The sequence below is a fragment of the Scylla paramamosain genome, chromosome 42, assembly GCF_035594125.1.
Source record: "Scylla paramamosain isolate STU-SP2022 chromosome 42, ASM3559412v1, whole genome shotgun sequence".
NCBI classification, from domain to species: Eukaryota; Metazoa; Arthropoda; class Malacostraca; order Decapoda; family Portunidae; genus Scylla; species Scylla paramamosain.
Window position 1 is genome coordinate 9,307,501 of NC_087192.1, and position 22,500 is coordinate 9,330,000.

General features: G+C 39.6%; 1 protein-coding gene across 2 annotated transcripts in view; it reads right to left on the reverse strand.

Annotated features, from left to right (window-relative positions):
• Positions 1–22,500, reverse strand: part of LOC135093270 (medium-chain acyl-CoA ligase ACSF2, mitochondrial-like) — a 92,163-nt gene that overhangs the window by 24,037 nt on the left and 45,626 nt on the right. For both annotated transcript variants that reach the window (XM_063992373.1, XM_063992372.1), the window contains 2 exons: positions 7,455–7,574; positions 6,024–6,144 (listed from right to left, as the gene is read on the reverse strand). In XM_063992373.1, the coding sequence (XP_063848443.1) occupies positions 6,024–6,144; positions 7,455–7,574 (241 nt within the window). The remainder of the gene's footprint in view (positions 1–6,023; positions 6,145–7,454; positions 7,575–22,500) is intronic.

Here is a 22,500-nt window from a genome sequence, read left to right on the forward strand (position 1 = left end):
GACACTGGCCAGGGACAACAAAAATCCAATAAAAAAAATGCCCACTGAAATGCCAGTTCCATAAAAGGGTCAAAGCAGTAGTCAAAAACTGAAGGATAAGTGTCTTGAAACCTCTCTTTTGAAGGAATTTAAGTCATAGGAAGGTGGAAATACAGAAGCAGACAGGGAGTTGCAGAGTTTACCAGAGAAAGGGATGAATGATTGAGAATACTGGTTAACTCATGCGTTAGAGAGGTGGACAGAATAGGGGTGAGAAAAAGAAGAAAGTCTTGTGCAGCGAGGCCGCGGATGAAGGGGAGGCATGCAGTTAGCAATATGAGAAGAGAAGTTAGCGGTAGAAGACAGCTAGACATGCAACATTGCGGCGGTGAGAAAGAGGCTGAAGACAGTCAGTTAGAGGAGAGGAGTTGATGAGACGAAAAGCTTTTGATTCCACCCTGTCTAGAAGAGGAGTATGAGTGGAACCAACCCAGACATGTGAAGCATACTCCATACATGGACGAATAAGGCCCTTGTACAGAGTTAGCAGCTGGGGAGGTGAGAAAAACTGCCGGAAACGTCTCAGATCACCTAACTTCATAGAAGCTGTTTTAGCTAGAGATGAGATGTGAAGTTTCCAGTTCAGATTATTAGAACAGACCGAGGATGTTCAGTGTAGAAGAGGGGAACAGTTGAGTGTCATTGAAGAAGAGGGGATAGTTGTCTGGAAGGTTATGTCGAGTTAATTCATGGAGGAATTGAGTTTTTGAGGCATTGAACAATACCAAGTTTGCTCTGCTCCAGTCAGAAATTTTAGAAAGATCAGAAGTCAAGCGTTCTGTGGCTTCCCTGCGTGAAATGTTTACCTCATGAAGGGTTGGACGTCTATGAAAAGACGTGGAAAAGTGCAGGGTGGTATCATCAGCGTAAGAGTGGATAGGACAAGAAGTTTGGTTTAGAAGATCATTAATGAATAATAAGAAAGTGGGTGACACGACAGAACCCTGAAGAACACCACTGTTAATAGATTTAAGAGAAGAACAGTGACCGTCTACCACAGCAGCAATACAACGGTCAGAAAGGAAACTTGAGATGAAGTTACAGAGAAAAGGATAGAAGCCGTAGGAGGGTAGTTTGGAAATCAAAGCTTTGCGCCAGAATCTATGAAAAGCTTTTGATATGTCTAAGGCAACAGCAAAAGTTTCACCAAAATCTCTAAAAGACTAAGTAAGGAAAGCCAGATCACCAGTAGAGCGGCCTTGACGGAACCCATACTGGCGATCAGATAGAAGGTTGTGAAGTGATAGATGTTTAAGAATCTTCCTGTTGAGGAAAGATTCAAAAACTTTAGATAGGCAGGAAATTAAAGCAATAGGACGGTAGTATGAGGGATTAGAACGGTCATACTTTTTAGGAACAGGTTGAATGTAGGCAAACTTCCAGCAAGAAGGAAAGGTAGTTGTTGACAGACAGAGCTGAAAGAGTTTGACTAGGCAAGGTGCAAGCACGGAGGCACAGTTTCGGAGAACAATAGGAGGGACCCCATCAGGTCCATAAGCCTTCCGAGGGTTTAGGCCAGCAAGAGCATGGAAAAACATCATTGGAAAGAATTTTAATAGGTAGCATGAAGTAGTCAGAGGGTGGAGGAGAGGGAGGAACAAGCCCAGAATCGTCCAAGGTAGTGTTTTTAGCAGAGGTCTGAGCGAAGAGTTCAGCTTTAGAAATAGATGTGATAACAGTGGTGCCATTTGATTGAAATAAAGGAGGGAAAGAAGAAGCAAAGTTATTGGAGATATTTTTTGGTAGATGCCAGAAGTCACGAGGGGAGTTAGATCTTGAAAGGTTTTGACACTTTCTGTTAATGAAGGAGTTTTTGGCTAGTTGGAGAACAGACTTGGCATGGTTCCGGAAAGAAATATAAAGTGTATGAGATTCTGGTGATGGAAGGCTTAAGTACCTTTTGTGGACCACATCTCTATCATGTATAGCACGAGAAAAGGCTGTGTTAAACCAAGGTTTGGAAGGTTTAGGTCGAGAAAAAGAGTGAGGAATGTACGCCTCCATGCCAGACACTATCAACTCTGTTATGCACTCAACACACAAAGACAGGTCTCTGACACGGAAGCAATAGTCATTCCAAGAAAAATCAGCAAAATACCTCCTCAGGTCCCTCCAACTAGCAGAGGCAAAACGCCAGAGGCACCTTCGCTTAGGGGGATCCTGAGGAGGGATTGGAGCGATAGGAAATGATACAGATATGAGATTGTGCTCGGAGGAGCCCAACGGAGAAGAAAGGGTGACAGCATAAGCAGAAGGATTAGAGGTCGGGAAAAGGTTAAGAATGTTGGGTGTATCTCCAAGACGGTCAGGAATACGAGTAGGGTGTTGCACCAGTTGCTCTAGGTCGTGAAGTATAGCAAAGTTGAAGGCTAGTTTACCAGGATGGTCAGTGTAGGGAGAGGAAAGCCAAAGCGAGTGGTGAACGTTGAAGTCTCCAAGAATGGAGATCTCTCGAAAAGGGAAGAGGATCAGAATGTGCTCCACTTTGGAAGTTAAGTAGTCAAAGAATTTCTTATAGTCAGAGGAGTTAGGTGAGAGGTATACAGCACAGATAAATTTAGTTTGAGAGTGATCTGTAGTCGTAGCCAGATGGTGGAAAACTCGGAAGATTCAAGAGCGTGGGCACGAGAGCAGGTTAAGTCATTGCGCACATAAACGCAACATCCACCTTTGGATCGAAAATGAGGATAGAGAAAGTAGGAGGGAACAGAAAAGGGGCTACTGTCAGTTGCCTCAGACACCTGAGTTTCAGTGAGGAAAAGAAGATGAGGTTTAGAAGAGGAGAGGTGGTGTTCTACAGATTGAAAATTAGATCTTAGACCGCGAATGTTGCAGAAGTTAATGAAGAAAAAGTTGAGTGGGGTGTCAAGACACTTAGGGTCGTCGACAGAAAGGCAGTCCGACCTGGGGACATTTATGGTCCCCTCCCAGATGGGGACTCCGAGGCTGGTGTAGGAGCCGTCATGATAATTTTGAATTTTTTGAGTGAAGGGTATGTGTGTTATTAGGTGCTTGTAGTTTTGTGCTGGGGAAGAGAGTTGTCTTTAGAGGGCAGGCTGTGACTGCCCCCTTGTGTTGTGAGACACAAAGGGAAACGTTCAGTGAGGTCACAGCTGGGTTTAATGATAAGTTCACAGCACCCCCTGATCCAGTGGTTTAGACCTCACTGGGAGTAATTATGGTTTCGGCAGGTGTCTACTGCCTAATACACACACACATATGTGTATATGTGTGTGTGTGTGTGTGTGTGTGTGTGTGTGTGTGTGTGTGTGTGTGTGTGTGTGTGTGTGTGTGTATCTGAAGTAAGATGCACAGCAATGGCCATTGATTAATGTGATGACACCAGTGAAGTACTCCATAACAAACGCATGCCTCTTAGGCTCATGCTTGTTGAAGTATGCAGTGTAATGCCACCTTTACGTACATAAGTTTATGCAACTCAGGCATGCATAGATTTGAATTAATATTAAGTTTTGTTTTGAAAGGTGTATTACAAATATGTAGGTATTAAATGTGTCTAGCGTAGTGTGAAGATCATTGAATTAGTTAGGCCTCAGATATTTAATGTTGTAAAGATAAGAATAAATACTCTAAATATCTGGCAACACATATAAGAGCAATGTCAAAATAAACACTGGCGGCGCCTCGGTTAGTACGCCACAGCAATGGCGAAGCATCTTCGTAGGTATGACAAAGAAATAAGATGTAATTATAAACCAGTCTTATGAGAATAGATAATGTAAAATAATTGGGACTGTACGAACGTTTTTAATTAAATGTAAACAAAACTGCCAAAGAATTTATCAGATTTGCTTGAAATACGTATCAATGCTTAATATCAACTTATTTGTCAAATAAACACAAAAAAGGGAGAAAGGGATTAGTATGATGAAAGTAATAAATGCATATGAAATATGAAATTCAAGTAATATATATATATATATATATATATATATATATATATATATATATATATATATATATATATATATATATATATATATATATATATATATATATATATATATATATATATATATATATAATTATGAGCGGCGCGGAAGAGAGGAGAAAGAGTAAGAGAGAGATATAAGATGCCTGATGTGTAATATATTCCTGCCCGTACTCCACAGTTTATTAAAAAAAAAAAACTCACACTCACACAGTCTTCCTTCCATTTAATTTTGCCAACTTCCCTTTGTCCCCTCAAGTTGAGTTCAGTACATAATATAGTAGAAGAGTTGACCTCTCTTATAAAGTGATCAGATCCGGCCCAGCCCCTGTATTTAGCTCATAAAAAGTTTTGCAATGTTGTAGTTTCTTTGGGATAGGCTTGTGTCTGCATGGGGAAAGCATGCTGGTTGCCTGCCACCTCGCCGTTCCTTCCTCATTCCTCCACTCCCCTCAACCGCAGCGCTTCTGAGCGCAGGTGTCGCTGCTTACTTTGTCAGTCGGGCTCATTTTTTCGCAAAGGAAGGACGTGCCAATCTTGTGGAGTGACGCAGAACTGGCACGGTGACTTTTTGGTATATTTTAAACGGTTAAACATAGTAGTTACCGTTGGAGCAATAACAGCAGTACGCCCCTGCTGTATTAGGTAGGATAAGCATCAGGATAAGCACCAGTGACGAACTTGGCTGAGTGCTGTGCAATAAATCTTCGGGAACTCTCAATAAGCCTTTGAATATGGCTTAGCAAACTATGCCTTCCAACGATTGGAGCGACTGCCTGATCCAGCCCCGTGTTGATGCTCTCACCGTCACCTACTAACAAATGGTGTCTTGTCAGAGACGTCATCTACTCTGTACAAAGATGATCGCAGTATCTCTGAAATCAGCAACTATTCTGTTACTTTACACTCGTGCATTCTATACTGCTTCTCTGTCTATACATGTTCAATTAAAAGCAATTTCTGCAAAAAATCCGATAAGTTTTCTTGTTAACTAAACGTGTGATGAGAAATGACAAAATAAATAAAATGAAAAAACGAAGGCAAAAATTCACTCTCCTGTTCCTCTGAAACACACACACACACACACACACACACACACACACACACACACACACACACACACACACACACACACACACACACACACACTTTTTTTTTCCAAAATAAATGACAGCATCTACACGAAGTTTGCCTCATTTCCTTAAGTACGAATATTGAGTAATTTGGAGTTATGAGGAACCATATACCTTACTAGTCTTTCACTTGTCTTATATGATGTTATTTATACTTAATTACAAACCTGGATGGTCTCACTGCAACACACAGACAATATAACCAAAATCACCATTAACTATTTTGACTCAGCTGCTTGTATATTGTGTCTTTGAAATATGTTATTTTTGTTTTTATTCTTTACCAGAAATGACAGGAAGCGTTTGACAAAAAAAAAAAAAAAAAAGTGAAGCAATGATGGACGCGACCCTTTTCAGAATATTAATTAAATGTACTGGATATACAGTTCAGAATTCGTAGTTCAGTGGCTAGTGCGCCTGGCTACCAATCTGCGGACCCTGATACGAATCTGGGCTGGAGTAGTCGTCGTATAGTTATAATCCACCCTGGTGTTTATTCTTCCTTCGATTGATCAATAAATGAACACCTTGACAAACTGTGGAAACCAGTATATCACAATAGCCATGTATCCAGGGATGATGGTCGTCATCTACCACAAGCTCAAAGGTCAATGAGGCGGAGGTGAGAGCCCCACACCTGCACTATGCACTTCTAATCAACAGATTGCATATTGTCATACTGGAATGTGTGATTAATGGCAAAATTATCGTAAATATGTGAGCGATATAAATTAAGTCAGTACTGTTATACTGTAATAGTGAATATATATTCGGAAAAACACAAAGAAATTATAACAATTAAGAAAATGATTTATGGACCAAGTTGAGCAGGAAGGTCAATAATATTGATTTCAACATATATTTCATATTTTCAACATACATTTCAACGTAACACTTACCGATGTGAACTGTATGCTGCAAGGGTCGTCAAATCTTACTCTTGTTTTCTTGACTTGCTCCAAATTATTCATATGGGAACTGTCTGCTGCCACAAACAAGTCGGTGAATTTGATTGTTCCACTGAAGATATTCAAAATGAAAAAAATAAAATAAATAAATAAATAAAAAGATAAAGAAAAAGAAAAGAAAAAAAAACATTAGGAATTGTGGAGGGTCACATAATATTCTATTCTGCAATTTTAAATTTGAGAGTTTATTGTTTAGTGAAACCTGACTAGCATAAAATTCTGTGCATTGTTTGTTTCATGTAGTATAATGTACCAGGCTACAAGCGGTCTCATATTATCTTAGATGTGATCAATGGAATCTGCTGTCCTTCTTACAAGACAACTGTCTTGTAAGCTGTCAAGTTATTTGATATGAAATATTTATTGTCGGTTCCCTCATGAAGATAATTAATTACATAGAATTGTTTAAGTAGATGATAATATAACCTTGAATAAATTCGAATGGGGAACGTCTTTTCGTCTTTTCGTGGAAGATCAACGCAAACGGTGTAGAGGTGTTGCGGTCTTGCGGAAACAGTCTTGTATCGGCCACTGTGGCAGTCGTATTGTGAGGGTACAATCTGTCTCTTGAATTCTGCTGACTCCTTTGGTGACTGATGGACTCACTTACTGTCTGCCGAGGTGTGTGAGCGGGCAAGATGAACAATATAATGCTGCAAGAAGTTTGCTAATTTTGCGAGCCTTTTATTCTTGTTATTCAATTGCTTTTGCAGGAGTTGCTTGTGTACCAGGTAGGCAGATTTGGTGGTATGAGATTTCAGAATACGTTTGATATTTTTGTTTCTAGGTTAGACTTTAAAACCGAAGGCTCCTTTCCTTGGCATTTTAATTTTTCGTGTGTTGTGTTCTTAGTTTGCGATGCTATGTTTTGTGGTCTCCGACAGAACGTGTTAGCAATCCTCTACAGATTAAATAAATGTGTCACGGGTCACCAGTATTTCTTAAGTGCTCGGGACAAAGGAAAACTGCGGTCAATACACGTTTTTCCCCTCTCATGCTACAAAAGCATTATTGAATTCTAGTTTGATGATTAAGACTTTTGCCAATTTGTTGTTGAATGTTAGAATCACAAGTGTTGCTAAGTACTTGATTTCACTATAAATAACTATTAATAAGGCAAGGATATGATAAAATGTCATAGATCAAAATTAACAAAGAGTAAAATGAAGAAATTATTAGTTTCAGATTGAATGCATTGTAGATATTGAAAGGAGTGAGCTGTAAACGGATATTCATAATATTACATTACAAGAAACCACCCATAATGCACTATAGGTAACCAATATTTCATGATCGCGGTCTCACCACCACCACAAATATCGTTTTGAATTAGAAAATAAAAGGAAAGTAAGAAGCACTTACCTTATCTCCTCCTCTGACATCACTATAACTCTCTGCAGATGAGGTAATCTGGGGCTCTTTAAGATCCCTGAAGGTGAAGATGGCAGCTCAGGTGCCAGCTCACAGAGCATTTTATAATAACTGTGGGGAAGCAACAGTAACTAAGTTACACTAAATATTTCACCTGAAGAAAAATAAAACACAACTGAGAAGTCTTCAATATGTAATTGCTGAGTGGATGTCATGCTTAAATTGTGTAATGGATCCTATATAAATATGTTATTATAACTGTAACTAGGTAACCAAATTGTTGCATAAAATCACCAGAAGGAAGAAAACGAAGGCTGCGTTCCTTAAGAAAAACGCATAGTTTTGTAGTTTTAGTTTTAGTGCAGGATGGGATTGACACAGACTAGGAATGAACTTGAATTTGCATGCTTATTAGTTTATTAGTTCACGAGTTGTTGTGAGGTGTTTGTGCAAGTACAGTGGAAATCCGAGTTTGACATGCTCAATTACTTACCTAAGTATATATGAAAGCTACATGACAAAAGAATTGGCTGGTAGTTAATGAAAAACCATATGAAACACCCTTTCACATATTACAAGCTACCCACCATCTTCACCCAACAGAAGTAATAATAAAACTATTATATATATTATATATATATATATATATATATATATATATATATATATATATATATATATATATATATATATATATATATATATATATATATATATATATATATGTATATATATTGTTGTGTGCAGCGAAATAACGCGATGTAAAACGAAGAAAGTAGGAAGAACGAAGGAGAAAAGAATAATGAAGGAAGGAAGGAGAGAGAGAGAGAGAGAGAGAGAGAGAGAGAGAGAGAGAGAGAGAGAGAGAGAGAGAGAGAGAGAGAGAGAGGTTGGGGACAAAGCCTGAACATGTCCTGGACATATAGCTACCGAGCCTGAAGCTTCTAGAATATTATTTATCCGTGCAGTCATTCATATTCCCCACATAAATTTCCTTATTTCCCCTTGTCCATTCAATCTGAGTATCATCCAGTATTTAGTAGAATAATTACTCTTGACAATTAAGTAATCAGTATTCATCTAGCCCACTAGTTTGATCATTAGAATTTTCAGAAATTGAGTGTTTTGTTCATATAACCAGCACAGGGAGCAGAGTGGTGGGCGGGTGTACGTATGTTTGTTGCTACCCCCCTCCCTTCCTTGTACTCCACCTCCCTGTAGCAGCAGAGGAAGAGTGTTTGGCGTGCTTTCCAAAGTCGGTTACAACCCGGTGCTTAGACGGAGCGTACTTACTGAGAGAGGGCACTAATATCTGGCGGAGACTGAGGTCAGATACGAGTAAGTCGGATCAATTGCTTTATGGGGTTGAGTCATTACTGGCCGTACGTCCTGGCCTACTTATATAGTATAAGATTCTCCTCAGTAGCCTGCCAGACAGGGTAGTTGTGTATAACTCGCTCCATACCCAGGGAAGTGACTCCTCGGTTGTGTGTGTGTGTGGTGTGTGTGTGTGTGTGCAGGCCGAGTTCTTGTACAGTGAGCGGTGAATGACCCTCCTGTGTGTTCATGAGCACTCATTTGTAGTCATGTCTCTTGTTAGTGAGCTAGTGTTAAATGCTATTGTTGGCAGATGCTGAACAGCCACAGAGGACTTTTAGCAATTAGCTCTGTAGTGAACTTTGCTCCCTCCTCAGGTCCTGATAAGGCCTGCTGTCCAGAAGGCAGGAAACAGCACTGATCGGCAACAATTAACCCCCATAGCTTTCACAGCTTTGGGAGTTAATTGTTGTTAGAGTATTTCCCTTGTCTGTCAGTTGGTAAAACAGACTGACGACCTCATTAGTGTGACCTGGCATTATGACCATTGTTAAGAAAATGCATGAATCTAAAGTGGATCTTATAACTCATATAAAGCCCTGAACCCAGTCATGTAGGAGGTGATTATGTGGAAGCTAGTCCAGGTGTGGCAGCTTTGTAAAAGGGCTGGGAACTGTGGTTATAACAATGTATGTATGTGTGTGTGTGTGTGTGTGTGTGTGTATATATATTATATATATATATATATATATATATATATATATATATATATATATATATATATATATATATATATATATATATATATATATATATATATATATATATATATATACACACACTGGCCAGGTAACAGTATATTTACAGTATTTCAGAAGACAGATTCCCACCTCTCATAAAATTGTTGGAAATCTGGGAAGAAAGTAGACATCTTCTTGCATTAAAGAGGTGGGTAGAATAGGGGTGAGAGAAAGAAGAAAGTCCTGTGCAGCGAGGCCGCGGGAGGAGGGAATCGAGGTACGCGGTTAGCAAGATCAGAAGAGCAGTTACCATGAAAATAGCGGTAGAAGATAGCAAGAGATGCAATACTGCGGCGTTGAAAAAGAGGCTGAAGACAGACAGTTAGAGAAGAGGAGTTGATGAGACGAAAAGCTTTTCATTTCACCTTATCTAGAAGAGTGGTATGAGTGGAACCCCTCCAGACATGTGAAGCATGCTCCATACATGGACGGATACAGAGTTAGCAGCTGGGCAATGAGAAAAACTGGAGACAACTCAGAACGCCTAACTTCACAGAAGCTATCTTAGTTAGAGATGAGATGTGGAGTTTCCAGTTTAGATTATAAGTAAAGGGCAAACCGAGGATGTTCAGTGTAGAAGAGGGGGACAGTTGAGTGTTATTGAAAAAGAGAGGGAATAGTTGTCTGTAAGGATGTGTTGAGTTGATAGATGGAGGAAATGAGTTTTTGAGGCATTAAAGAATACTAAGTTTGCAAGCATGGAGGCGCAGTTTCGGAGAACAATAGGAGGGACTCCATCAGGTCCATAAGCCTTCCGAGGGTTTAGGTCAGCGAGGGCATGGAAAACATCACTGCAAAAAATCTTAATAGGTAGCATGAATAATAGGTAGTCAGAGGGTGGAGGAGAGGGAGGAACATGCCCTGAATCATCCAAAGTGGAATTCTTAGCAAAGGTTTGAGTGAAGATAGAGATAGATGTGATAGCAGTGGTGCCATCTGGTTGAAATAAAGGTGGGAAAGAAGAAGCAGCAGAGTTATTGGAGATGTTTTTGGCTAGGTGCCAGAAGTCATGAAGGGAGTTAGATCTTGAAAGATTTTGATACTTTTTATTAAGTATTAAGTTTTTGTATAGTTCGAGAACAGACTTAGCATGGTCCCAGGCAGAAGTATGAAGCACATGAGATTCTGGTGATGGAAGGCTTAAGTACCTTTTGTGGGCCACCTCTCTAACACTTATATCATGAGAACCAAGGTTTGAAAGGTTTAGATCGAGAAAAAGAGTGAGGAATGTACGCCTCCATGCCAGACACTATCACCTCTGTTATGCGCTCGGTGCACAGAGACGGGTCTCTGACAAAGAAGCAGTAGTCATTCCAAGGAAAATCAGCAAAATACTTCCTCAGGTCACTTCAAGTAGCAGAAGCAAAATACTAGAGGCACCTCAAGGTGGGGGATCCTGAGGAGGGACTGAAGTGATAGGACAAGATACAGATATGAGATTGTGATTAGAGGAGCCCAACAGAGAAGATAGGATAGCAGCATAAGTAGAAGATTAGAGATTAGGAAAAGGTCAAGAATGCTGGGCGAATCTCCAAGACGGTCACGAAACTGAATAAGGTGTTGCACCAATTTCTTTAGGTCGTGAAGGATAGCAAAGTTAAAGGTTAGTTCACCACGATGGTCAATGAAAGGAGAGGAAAGCCAAAGCTCGTGGTGAACATTGAAATCTCCAAGAATTCAGATCTCTGCATAAGTTAAGAGAGTCAGAATGTGCTCCATTTTGGAAGTTAAGTATTCTAAGAATTTCTTATAGTCAGAGGAGTTAGATGAGAGGTGTACAGCCCAGACAAATTTAGTTTGAGAGTGACTCTGTAGCCGTAGCCAGATGGTGGAAAACTCAGAAGATTCAAGAGCGTGAGCACGAGAGCAGGTTAAATCAGTGCTCACATAAACGCAACATCCAGCTTTGGAATGAAAATGAGGATAAAGAAAGTAGGAGAGAATAGAAAAAAAAGAGTAATGTCATTTGCCTCAAACACCTGTGTTTCAGTGAGGAAAAGAAGATGAAGTTTAGTAGAGGAGAGGTGGTGTTCTACAGATTGAAAATTAGATCTAAGACCGCGAATGTTGTTGAAGTTAATGAAGAAAAAGTTGAGGGGGGTGTCAAGACACTTAGGGTCGATACCAGAAGAGCAGTCCGACCTGGGGACATCTGCCTCCCCAGATGGAGACTCCGAGGTTGGTGTAGGATTCGCGATGATAATTATGAATTTTGAGTGAAGGGTGTGTATGTAATTAGGTGCTTGTAATTTCGTGTGAAAGAAGAGAGTTGTCTTTAGAAGACAGGGTGTGACTTACCCCCGAGTGTTATGAGACACAAATGGAAACGTTCAGTGAGGTCACAGCTGGGTTTAATGATAAGTTCACAGCACCCTCTCATCCAGTGCTTTAGACCTCACTGAGAGTAATTACACTATGTAACAAAATTTGACTTGTCTTGTCCTTCGCGCCAAACCATAATTTTCTAGTTATTTCCATCTAACCAAAAAGTAATTTTGATCCTAAAACTTTGCTTTCTTGGTTAGAACAATGAATTTACATTTTTGCCTTATTTCATTATAGTACGGGTTACTATTGGTTTTCATGTTAGGTAAAGAGCTTTGCAAAATCTCAGTTCCTTATCTAGTTGCTTTTGAAATGTTGTAAATAAGTTGAAATAAAAAAAGAATATAAAGTGTTCTAAATTTTTATTTTTATTTTAATAAGATCATTCTTGAACTGACCACATCTAGCAAGAATTTCTCATGTTTAGAAGAATTTGCTTACGTTTCTGAAATCTCAAATCTTCCAAAATGTTCTACCAAACACTTAGAAGTTTCTAGAACATTTTAGAACATTCTATTCGATGTAAACATTTCCAGAACATTTTAGAACTTTCTAGAATACAATAGAAATATGTAAAAATATCAAGAATTTTCTAGGATCTACAACAATTTTATACAATGATTCAGAATATTCTAAAGTAGCTACAAGAATATTCTAGAAAGACTGAGAACATTCCGGAAGACATTCTAGAAAGATTAAGAATATTATAGAGTACTGCTTGACAATATAAAAGTAGGGGCTTCCAGACCATCAATCATTCGCCTACACTTTTCTCCATATACACTGCAGACCTCCCACAACCAGGCCCACACTGTACTCATATATCCTATGCTGACGATGTTACACAAATAATTTCACAACCAGGCAATAGCAGAAAATTCCTAGCACGTAATGTGGAAAGAGAAATAATAAAAATAAACGAGTATGAACTTAAATGGAAAATAAAAACAAACATAAATAAATTTGCTATACTCCCAATCTCAATAACGAAAACAGATCCAATACATATAAACAATCAAATTTTACCTTATACAAAGCAAGCTAACATCCTAGGATTAACAATAAACAGCAAAGGATACACCCAACACGTTAATAGTAACATTAAAAAAGCAAAACATGTGCTTTATACTCTAAAAAGATTTCAACAGCTTACAACCAACATAAAATTACAATTAATTAAAGCTTGCATTATTCCCATTTTAATATATCCAGACTATCCTCTAGTAACAATTTCAAATAATGCAATTCGTAAGCTTCAAAGAATACAAAACAGCTCATTAAGATTTGCATATAATGAGAAATATCCCTACACGAAAACCTGTGAGGAGCTACACATACTTAGCAATATAAAACCAATAAATATTTTACTTTACGAAAGAGCATCTAAAACAAAACACACATTACAGCATACATTACAAGACACAAATTACATACGCATAATAACAGACGATATAAATAACAACAATGAGCATACATGGTTCAGGAAAACATCTAAAGCACTGGAAACTATACAACCACATCCAATATACACATAGAAATTACTAAGCACGCGAAATTAATAATAACCATAACCGCAGCCTCCTTCTAATAAGTAATAATAAGTAATGGGAGCGAGGAACCGCAAATCATGATCTGAACCAGCAAGGCGTACAGCCCGCCACCTGTTATTCTCTCACTTTATTTCAATTTCACCAAGTCTATTCCCTCCAACTCTTAGTCTTTCCCCCCCCCTAATTTCACCACCCTGTCTATCCCCCCCATCTGCATCTGCATCTGCATCAATCATTTCTGGTTTAGCTGCCTGAGAAGACACATTACAAGAGGTGAAATGGCGTCAAGAGGCTGTAGTCATTCACCAGATGTATTTTGCCACATATGTGGTCAATTCATCAAGACAAGAGCAAAGAAATTCTCTATGACAGGATATGGAAAAATGTGTGAAGCTTACGAAGCCTATTTTGCTGTACCAGTTGGAGATCAAGACAAGACCTGGGCACATCATTTTGCTTGTGAGCATTGTAAGAAACACTAGAAGGTAAAATAGCTGTTACTTTTCTTCAAGAATAAAATAAAAATTAAGAATAAAAAATAAAATAAGTTTAACAAAAACTCATTCTGTTGTTCTTTTACAGGATGGTATAGAGGAGAAAACAGAGCCATGAAATTTATTCCTAGAATATGGCGTGAGCCTACTGATCACTCAACTGACTGCTTTTTCTGCATGGTGGATCCTTCCAAACGCCAATCTGAGAAAAATGCACCTACTGTTTTCTACTCAGACATTACATCTTTCATTGCACCAGTACCACACAGTGTTGATCTTCCTGTACCAGCTCCTCCAGAAAAAAGCCAACTATCAGAAGAAAGCAGCAAGTCAGAGGATGAGCTAAACAGGGAGGAAGACTTTAACATCATAGATACAGTTATAGTTGGGAGGAATCCTTACTACCCAAACCAAAGAGAGCTCAATGACCTCATCAGAGATCTTAGTTTGACAAAGTCAAAAGGTGAGCTTTTGATTTCAAGGCTGAAGGAATGGAATTTACTTGATGACAGTGGGCAACTCACCAGCCAAAGAAAACGTCACACACATTTCTCCAGCTTCTTTGCAAAGGAGGACAGGCTATGCTACTGCAGTGGTGTATTAGACTTATTTGATGCTATTAGAATTGCTTGCAATGCAGATGAATGGAGACTTCATTGACAGCTCCTCCAAAAGCCTGAAAGCTGTACTTCTGGATAATGGAAACAAGTATCCACCTCTGCCTCTTGCTCATTCTGTGCATCTTAAGGAGGACTACAACAGTGTAAAGCTTCTACTGAAAACTTTGAACTACAACAAGTATGGCTGAGAAGTTATTGGAGACTTCAAGATGCTGGCTCTCTTGATAGGACTGCAAGGGGATTTTACCAAGAATCCCTGCTTTCTTTGCCTTCGGGACGGTAGAGACAGAGCTACACATTACCAGAGAAAGCACTGGCCTCCAAGAACTGACACTACAGTGGGGCACACAATATCAAACATGAGCCATTGGTGAATCCTCAAAAACTTTTGTTTGACAAGGAATCTGCTGCCTTCAAATATCTTTCAGAGGCAAAGGTGAAAGTTGTTTGTGCTAGCGGGCTGAGCTAGTAGATGTGATAATGTCCAAATCCAGGGATAACAGCAAACACTGCGTAAAATATCTTCCAGTATAATAACAAACTGCCAAGTGCAGAGTAATTCTAAACAGCCCAGAGGCCAGCCGCTGACTGACTGAGGGGCGAGGGACTGAAGGGGTGCACGTGACGCCACCTATGGAGTGATAAAAAAAACAAAAAAGGGAACGAGAGGCGTTGTACATAGAAATTATATATATATATATATATATATATATATATATATATATATATATATATATATATATATATATATATATATATATATATATATGATAAATAGTAGTAATAATGATAATAATGACATAAAGAAAATGAACTTATAATATATATATGGACATCCTGTCATATGTTATTTTCAATGGACCACAAGTAAGGAAAATTATGGAGTGCTCAGAATTTCTACGAAAGTTCACAGAAAAGGGGAAAAAGCTTGGAAGTGTTTCATTGCTGTAGTACAGGGCTTTCTTGGAAACAGCAACGTTGATAACTATATGGAAATGGTTGAAGCTTTAGTGAAGAGCCCATATCCTGAAAGCCCATATCCTAGATGCTCACGTTGACAACTTCAAGGAGAATATGGGAGCATATTTAGAGGAACAAAGGGAGTACTTTCACCGAAATAAAATGAACTTTGAACAGAGATATCAGGGATCCTTCAATGAAAACATAATGGGAGACTACATCTGGGGGCTCATACGTGAAAGTGATTTGTTGTTTTCAAGCAACATTTTTAATCCTAAAACTTAGTTTCAGAAGTTTTTAAACATTTATTTTTTTGTCATTTTTTTTTTGTCCAAATATGGTGAAAATGGTGAATTTTTGCTATTTTAGGGCAATAAATCATTCTAAAAGCAACAAAAGCAATGTTTGACAGGAATAATGTGCATTTTCTATTGTTTTGCAATCGAAAGAGTTGAAAAATAACATTTGCTTGTCAAAGACGAAAATCGTGTTACAGTGATATCGTTCTAGCAGGTGTCAGACTTGTCTGCCCAGCTTTCTCTCTCTCTCTCTCTCTCTCTCTCTCTCTCTCTCTCTCTCTCTCTCTCTCTCTCTCTCTCTCTCTCTCTCTTCTTTCTAATTCTTTTTATTTCTCTGTTCTTTTTATTCGCTGCGTGTAACACGCCCTTACCCCAGTGGAAAATTTCGTAGTTTACACAAGTTTACAAAATTTTTGCACATACAACAAATAGTCTCACGGGTCTGCACATAACTGCACACTTCAACGTGTCAGAGCCATTCACATCACACTCAAAGGGGCGCACACAGATCCGGGATGTGTTCCGTTGTGAGGGTGGAAAGGCCGTTGTGGCCGCCCCCTCGTCTGTTGATACCTCATCGTCCCCCTCTAAGTTCTGAATTAGACTGGTGGCGCCCTTTCTTGTGTCAGGGTACAGTTGAGACTGATGGGGTTGAGTACTCCATTAAAGTACTAAGAGACAGCCGCACAGCAGTCGCTGTGCAGGAATGCGACTATGAAGCAAGTTGCTTCCGATAAGCCTGTGTGGTGCCGGACAATTGACGCCATGGAGAACTTCGCTACGGCGGAGATTAGGCTGTGATGCCCGCTTGTGACATTAATGGAGGACCTGCCAGTGCTGGGGATCGATTTCCTTCTAGGGAATAATCTAGCAAGAGGGGAGGTCTGGGTTCAGCTCCTATCCGCGGACCCCGTTCCAGATGAGGTGACTGCTGAAGTTTGTGACTCAGTTGTTCCTGTTGTTATTCGCCTTAAAGAGAGGCGAGCACCCCGGCGTCGGGTGCCCGCGAGATCTGTGACTTCTGGGATCGACCGCAATAAGATAGGGCCACCACAAGAGGAGTGCAAAGCTTGTCTTGATGATGCAATGGGGGCAGAGTGCTCAGAGGCCTGTCCGCTGCTGGCAAGGGTTTGTATGAGTCAGTCAGATTCGTCTTTGAGTTAGTGTGCTGGAGCTAACTGCAGAAGCGCAGAGCCGCCGCAGAAAGCACCTGACTTTGTAGGGAGTGTTGCCAAGGTTTATGCTGGAGTGATGGATTTAGGTTGTTTGTTTAATGGCTTGCTTCACCCTGCGGAGCCTCTCGGAGGTGGCACTCAGGGGGAGTGGTCACCTGGTGTAGAGGCTGTGGGAGCCGGTGCTCAGTCCAGGCCCAAGATAGTTGTGTCTGTTGTGTCAGGGGTCGCTGCCGAGGGCGGGGAGGCTCCTGAGTCTGCTGGGGGGGGCCCGGGAGTTTCCTCTCCTACGGGGTGCACCGGAGGAGGGGAGCAAGCTGCTCCCCTGCCGGGACCATACACGGTAGATCTTTGCTCATGTGATGAGCCACCTGTGCTGGCTGCTGTGTCTACAGCTGTTAGTGTAGTTAAGGAGGGTTCTGCCCCTCGTGTATGTGCTGCCCCACTGCTTACCAAGGCTGGAATGGATGGCAAGAAAGCCGAGGGTCGGACAGCGCGTGTTGAGAGTAACAATATTGTGAATAGCCGGCGGGGAGAAGACGGAGGTTTGAAGCCCCATTTTGATGTGCCATCCGCAGTTAAGGAGGCACGGGTGCTAGAAGTACGTAACGGCCGGGTGTTTGGTCGTTTTGGAGTCAGGATGACTCCGGAGCATTTGACGCAGTTTTGGTAGTCGGAAGTGAACCACGTTTGTTGGGCGTAACCAAGTGTCAGGCTGGCAAGCCTTATGTGGCCCCTCTCCCCCCGTGTCATGGTTAGTGCTGTTTCTCCTTGTGTGGGATAATTTAAAAAGTTGCTCGCTCGATTTCCTTTTCCAGTGTGGGTTACGATGATCCAGTTGGCACAAGCGTTACGACGTGGTGTCGGGAGGCAGCGCTAAGTGAGGCTGCCTGTGATGTTTGTTGTTTGTCGCTAGGGAGGCACCCTCAGTGTTGTTGGGGGCTGCCTGTGGCCGAGTTGCTGTTACTTGTCAGGTGCTAGGTCCGAGATGTGTGGTCTGTGTTGGTGAATGCCGGCTTCCTCGAAGTGACAAGGTATCATGGATGATGAAAGAGGCTTGCACAAGGGAGCCGTTGCTGGGACCAGTGGGGCTGGTCCAAAGGCACGTTGGCCGGGCTCATGTTGGTGCCGGAGTTTGTTGTTTTGTGATGACCACGTGCGGGAGTTTGGCTCCGTGTGCAGGAATGAGTGTGCTGCATCCTGGAAAGGAGCAGCAGTTACTCGTTGCGACGAAATCTGTGTCATCAAGGGGTTGGAGTCTTGGAAGGAAAAGTGCAGAGTGATAGTAGTGATGTACCTGACAGTGAGACGCAGGCTTGGTTGTTTCACACCCGAGAAGGATTATATTATTTAGTTGAGAGTGGCTCAAGGGCACCTCTTAGTTTTGCCAAGAAAGTGTTATTTTTATTTTATCAGTTTATGGGTGTGACATAGAGCCTCCACAGAGCCGTGAGCGGGCAAGCGTGAGTGTTGTGGGCAGTGCAGGTCTGAGTGAGAGTAGTGTTTGGCTGGGAAGTATTTTTTTTTTTTTTTTTTTTGCCTGGCCCTGCCATGATGATGCATCAGGAGATTATGGTCCCTGGTGGGGACATTGTGTGTTGCAAGGATATAGGGATGTTGCGTGGTGACTCTGAAGTTTGTATTGTGTGGAGAAGACAGATGGAGTAGAGCGTGTAGTGAAGAGAGGAGAGGAGGAGAGGTGAGAGTGAGTGGAGTAGAGAAGGCAGAGAACCGAGAACACGACGGAGGCGAAGTGACCAGAGTCACAGGAGACGTTGAAGCAGCCGTAGCTGCTGAAGAAAACAGATGACTAAGATATCCTGCAGAAGAAAGCTTGCACACCAGTGTAGTAGAGACCACAGGTCCTGGCGTAGAACCAGATACGGGTCTCGGAGGAGGAGTAGGAGGAGGAGGAAGAAACGGCAGATTGAGTTGGAGAACCAAATAGGAGCCCTATTATTTCTAGTGTGTAGTAATTATTCATGTTAGTGCTATAGTAGTCTTTGATATTTTATAATGAGTATACGCCCCTTGTTTTAATATGATGATGTAATGGATTAGTTGTGAGTTGATTTTGAATTTTTATATTTTCCTAAAATTTTCGTAAGCTTTTGTATATCTTACCGAAAATTTTTGTTTATGAAGGAGTGTTGTGTGCAGCGAGATAAAGCGAGGTAAAACGAAGAGAAGTAAGAATGAATAAAAGAAGTGAGGGAGAATAAGAATGAACGAAGGAGAGAAATATGAAGAGAGAGGCTGGGGATGAGGCTTAGACACGTCCCTAACAAGTAGCCTACCCAGCCTGAACCTCCAAACGGCATTTATCCGCGCAATCACTCCTATTCCCCACGTACATTTCCTTACTTCCTCTTGTCCATGTAATATAAGTCTCACCCAATATAAAGTAATACTTTATATATATATATATATATATATATATATATATATATATATATATATATATATATATATATATATATATATATATATATATATATATATATATATATATATATATATATATTGTAATACTTTATATTAAGTAATAAGTGTGTGTGTGTGTTTTCATAGTTCCTTATTATATGAGAGCATGTCATGTAAATAATTTTAGCTTTTTATTTTTATTTTTTTATATAATTCACAAATATGCATTTTTTTTGTGTGAGTGCAATGCCACTAACACTTGTATTGTGCTAAAAGCTATAAAGTATTGTCTGTGTGTCACGAATATGGTGTATTTAATTTAATTAATTAATGTAAGTAATTTAATGTTTAAAACTTTTGATGTACACTTTGAAATTCCTATTTTTTTAATTTATTGTTCTATACTTCAGCATGTAGTACAAGTACTCTTCCTTGTTCCTGTGAATTATAGTGAGTAGGGCAAAAAAAAAAAAAAAAAAAAAATCCGTGGTGCTGTTGTCTTTATATAAGGTTAAAGGCATTGATAAGCAGTGGTACCCTTTTGGCTTCTCTGTGAAGACAAAATAAACAATACAGTCACTATATACCATGTTGTTTCTTTTCTTTCTTCATATTCATAGAGCATGTATGAAGTGTGCGCTGTAATATACTGTACACTAAAAAACATAATTTTACTAGAAAGGGGGTTTAATAGGTTCATATGAAATACTTAAGTTACCCCGAAAATGCAGACGTTTATCTGGTTTCGTAGATGGCGAAACAGTCTGGGGATCGAAATTTTTACTGTGTAGCAACTTTTCCACAATGTGTTCATATTCCTTGCATACAACTACAGCCTCCCCCCTTCGACGCCTTGATAAGACCTCACTTGCTCCTCACCGCACCCCGCTCCACGAACAAATGTCTGTACGATAAGTTGGACGCCGGGATTGTCCGGACATTTCATCCTGCCACACCAGTTTGAGGATGAAATGTCCAACGGAGGGCCATTACAATGAAGGGCCATTCTACACTGTCCCTCCCCTCTGCGCATGCGTGAACAGGGTGCCAGACATACGATTCGATGCCCCATTTGCACTCTGCCGTCATGGAGTGAGCATCTTGTTGTTCTGATAACACTATGTAATACGATTTTTGTCTTTAACAAGCAAGTGTTATTTTCCAACTCTTCATTGCAAAACAATAGAAAATGCCCATTATTCCTGTCAAACTTTGCTTTGGTGGCTTTTAGAATTATCATTTGCCCCAAATAGCGTAACAGCATTTTAGCATTTTTAGACAAAAAAAAAAAAAAATAAAATAAAATAAAAATAAAAAAAAGAAAGAAAAGAATAGAAAATTAAAAGGCACAAAAAAATATTTTAAAACTTCTGAAACTAATTTTCAGGATTAGAAGTGAAGTTTTTCTTGATTTGCATGAATACAACAAATCACTTTCACGTATGAGTCCCCAAATGTAGTCTCCCATCATGTTTTCATTGATGGATCCCTGATATCTCTGTTCAAAGTTCACTTTATTTTGGTGGAAGCGCTCCCCTTGTTCCTCTGAATATGTTCCCATATTCTCCTTGAAGCTGTCGAGCTGAACATCTAGGATATGGACTTTCAAGGGCGTTTTCTTTGGCTGGTCACTTGCACAGTCATCAAGTAAATCCTATTCCATTAGTCTTGAAGTCAAAAGCTCACTATTTGACTTTGTCAAAACAAAATTTCAGATGAAGTCATTGAGATCTCTTTGGTTTGTGTAGCAAGAATTCTTCTCAACTATCTGTGATGTCTCAGTGTCTCTCTTTAGCTCATTTTCTGACTCAGTGCTTTCTTCTGATAGTTGGCTTCTTTCTGGAGGAGCTGGTACAGGAAGATCAGCACTGTGTGGTACTGGTGCAATGGATGATGGAATGCCTGGATAGAAAACAGCGGGTGCATTTTTCCCCACATCGGCGTTTAGAAGGATCTATCTTGCAGAAATAAAAGAAAAAGAAAAAAAAGTCAGTTGAGTGATCAGTAGGTTCACGCCATATTCAAGGAGTAGCAAATTTCATGGCTCTGTTTTCTCCTCTGTGCCATTCTCTAAAAGAACAACAGTACGAGTTTCTGTTAAACTTGTTTTATTTTTATTCTTAATTCTTAATTGAAAAATTAACAGCTATTTTACCTTATAGTGTTTTCTTATAATGCTCAGAAGCAAAATGAGGTTTTGTCTTGGTCCCCAACTAGCACAGCAAAATATGTTTTGTAAGCTTCACACATTTTTCCAGATGCTGTCACAGAAAACTTCTTTGCCTTTGTCTTGATGAATTGAACACATATGTAGCAGAATGCATTTGGAGAATGACTGCAGCCTCTTGATGCCATTTCACCTCTTGTGATGTGTCTTCTCAGGCAGCCAAAGCAGAACTGATTGGCAGTCTGCAAGCCTCTACTTTTATATTGTCAAGCAATACTCTAGAATATTTGTTGTCTTTCTAGAATATGTTCCAAAATTATTTCAATCTTTCTAGAATATTCTTTAACTTACTTTAGAATATTCTGAATCATTCTAGAAAATTCTTGTAGACTCCAGAAAATTCTTGATACTTCTACAAATTTATACTGCGTTCTAAAAAGTTCTAGATTATTCTGGAAATGTTTAAATTGAATGGAACCTTCTAAAATGTTTTAGAAGCTTCTAAAAGTGTCTGGTAGAACATTCTGGAAGATACGAGATTTCTGAAATGTAAGCAAATTCTTCTAAATATGAGAAATTTCTTGCTAGATCAGGTCAGCACAAGAAGGATCTGATTAAAATTAAAAATCTTTAGAAACCTTTATATTCTTTCTTTCATTGTTTTAACTTAATTGCAACATTTCTAAAGCAATTAGATAAGCAAATGAGATTTTGCAAAGGTCTTTACCTAACATGAAAACCAATTGTAACCCATACTATAATGAAATAAGGCAAAAATGTAAATTCATTGTTCTAACCATGAAAGCAAAGTTTTAGGATCAAAAATTTTTTTTCTATTTTGTTTAGATGGGGAAAAAAAAAAAAAAAAAAAAAAATATATATATATATATATATATATATATATATATA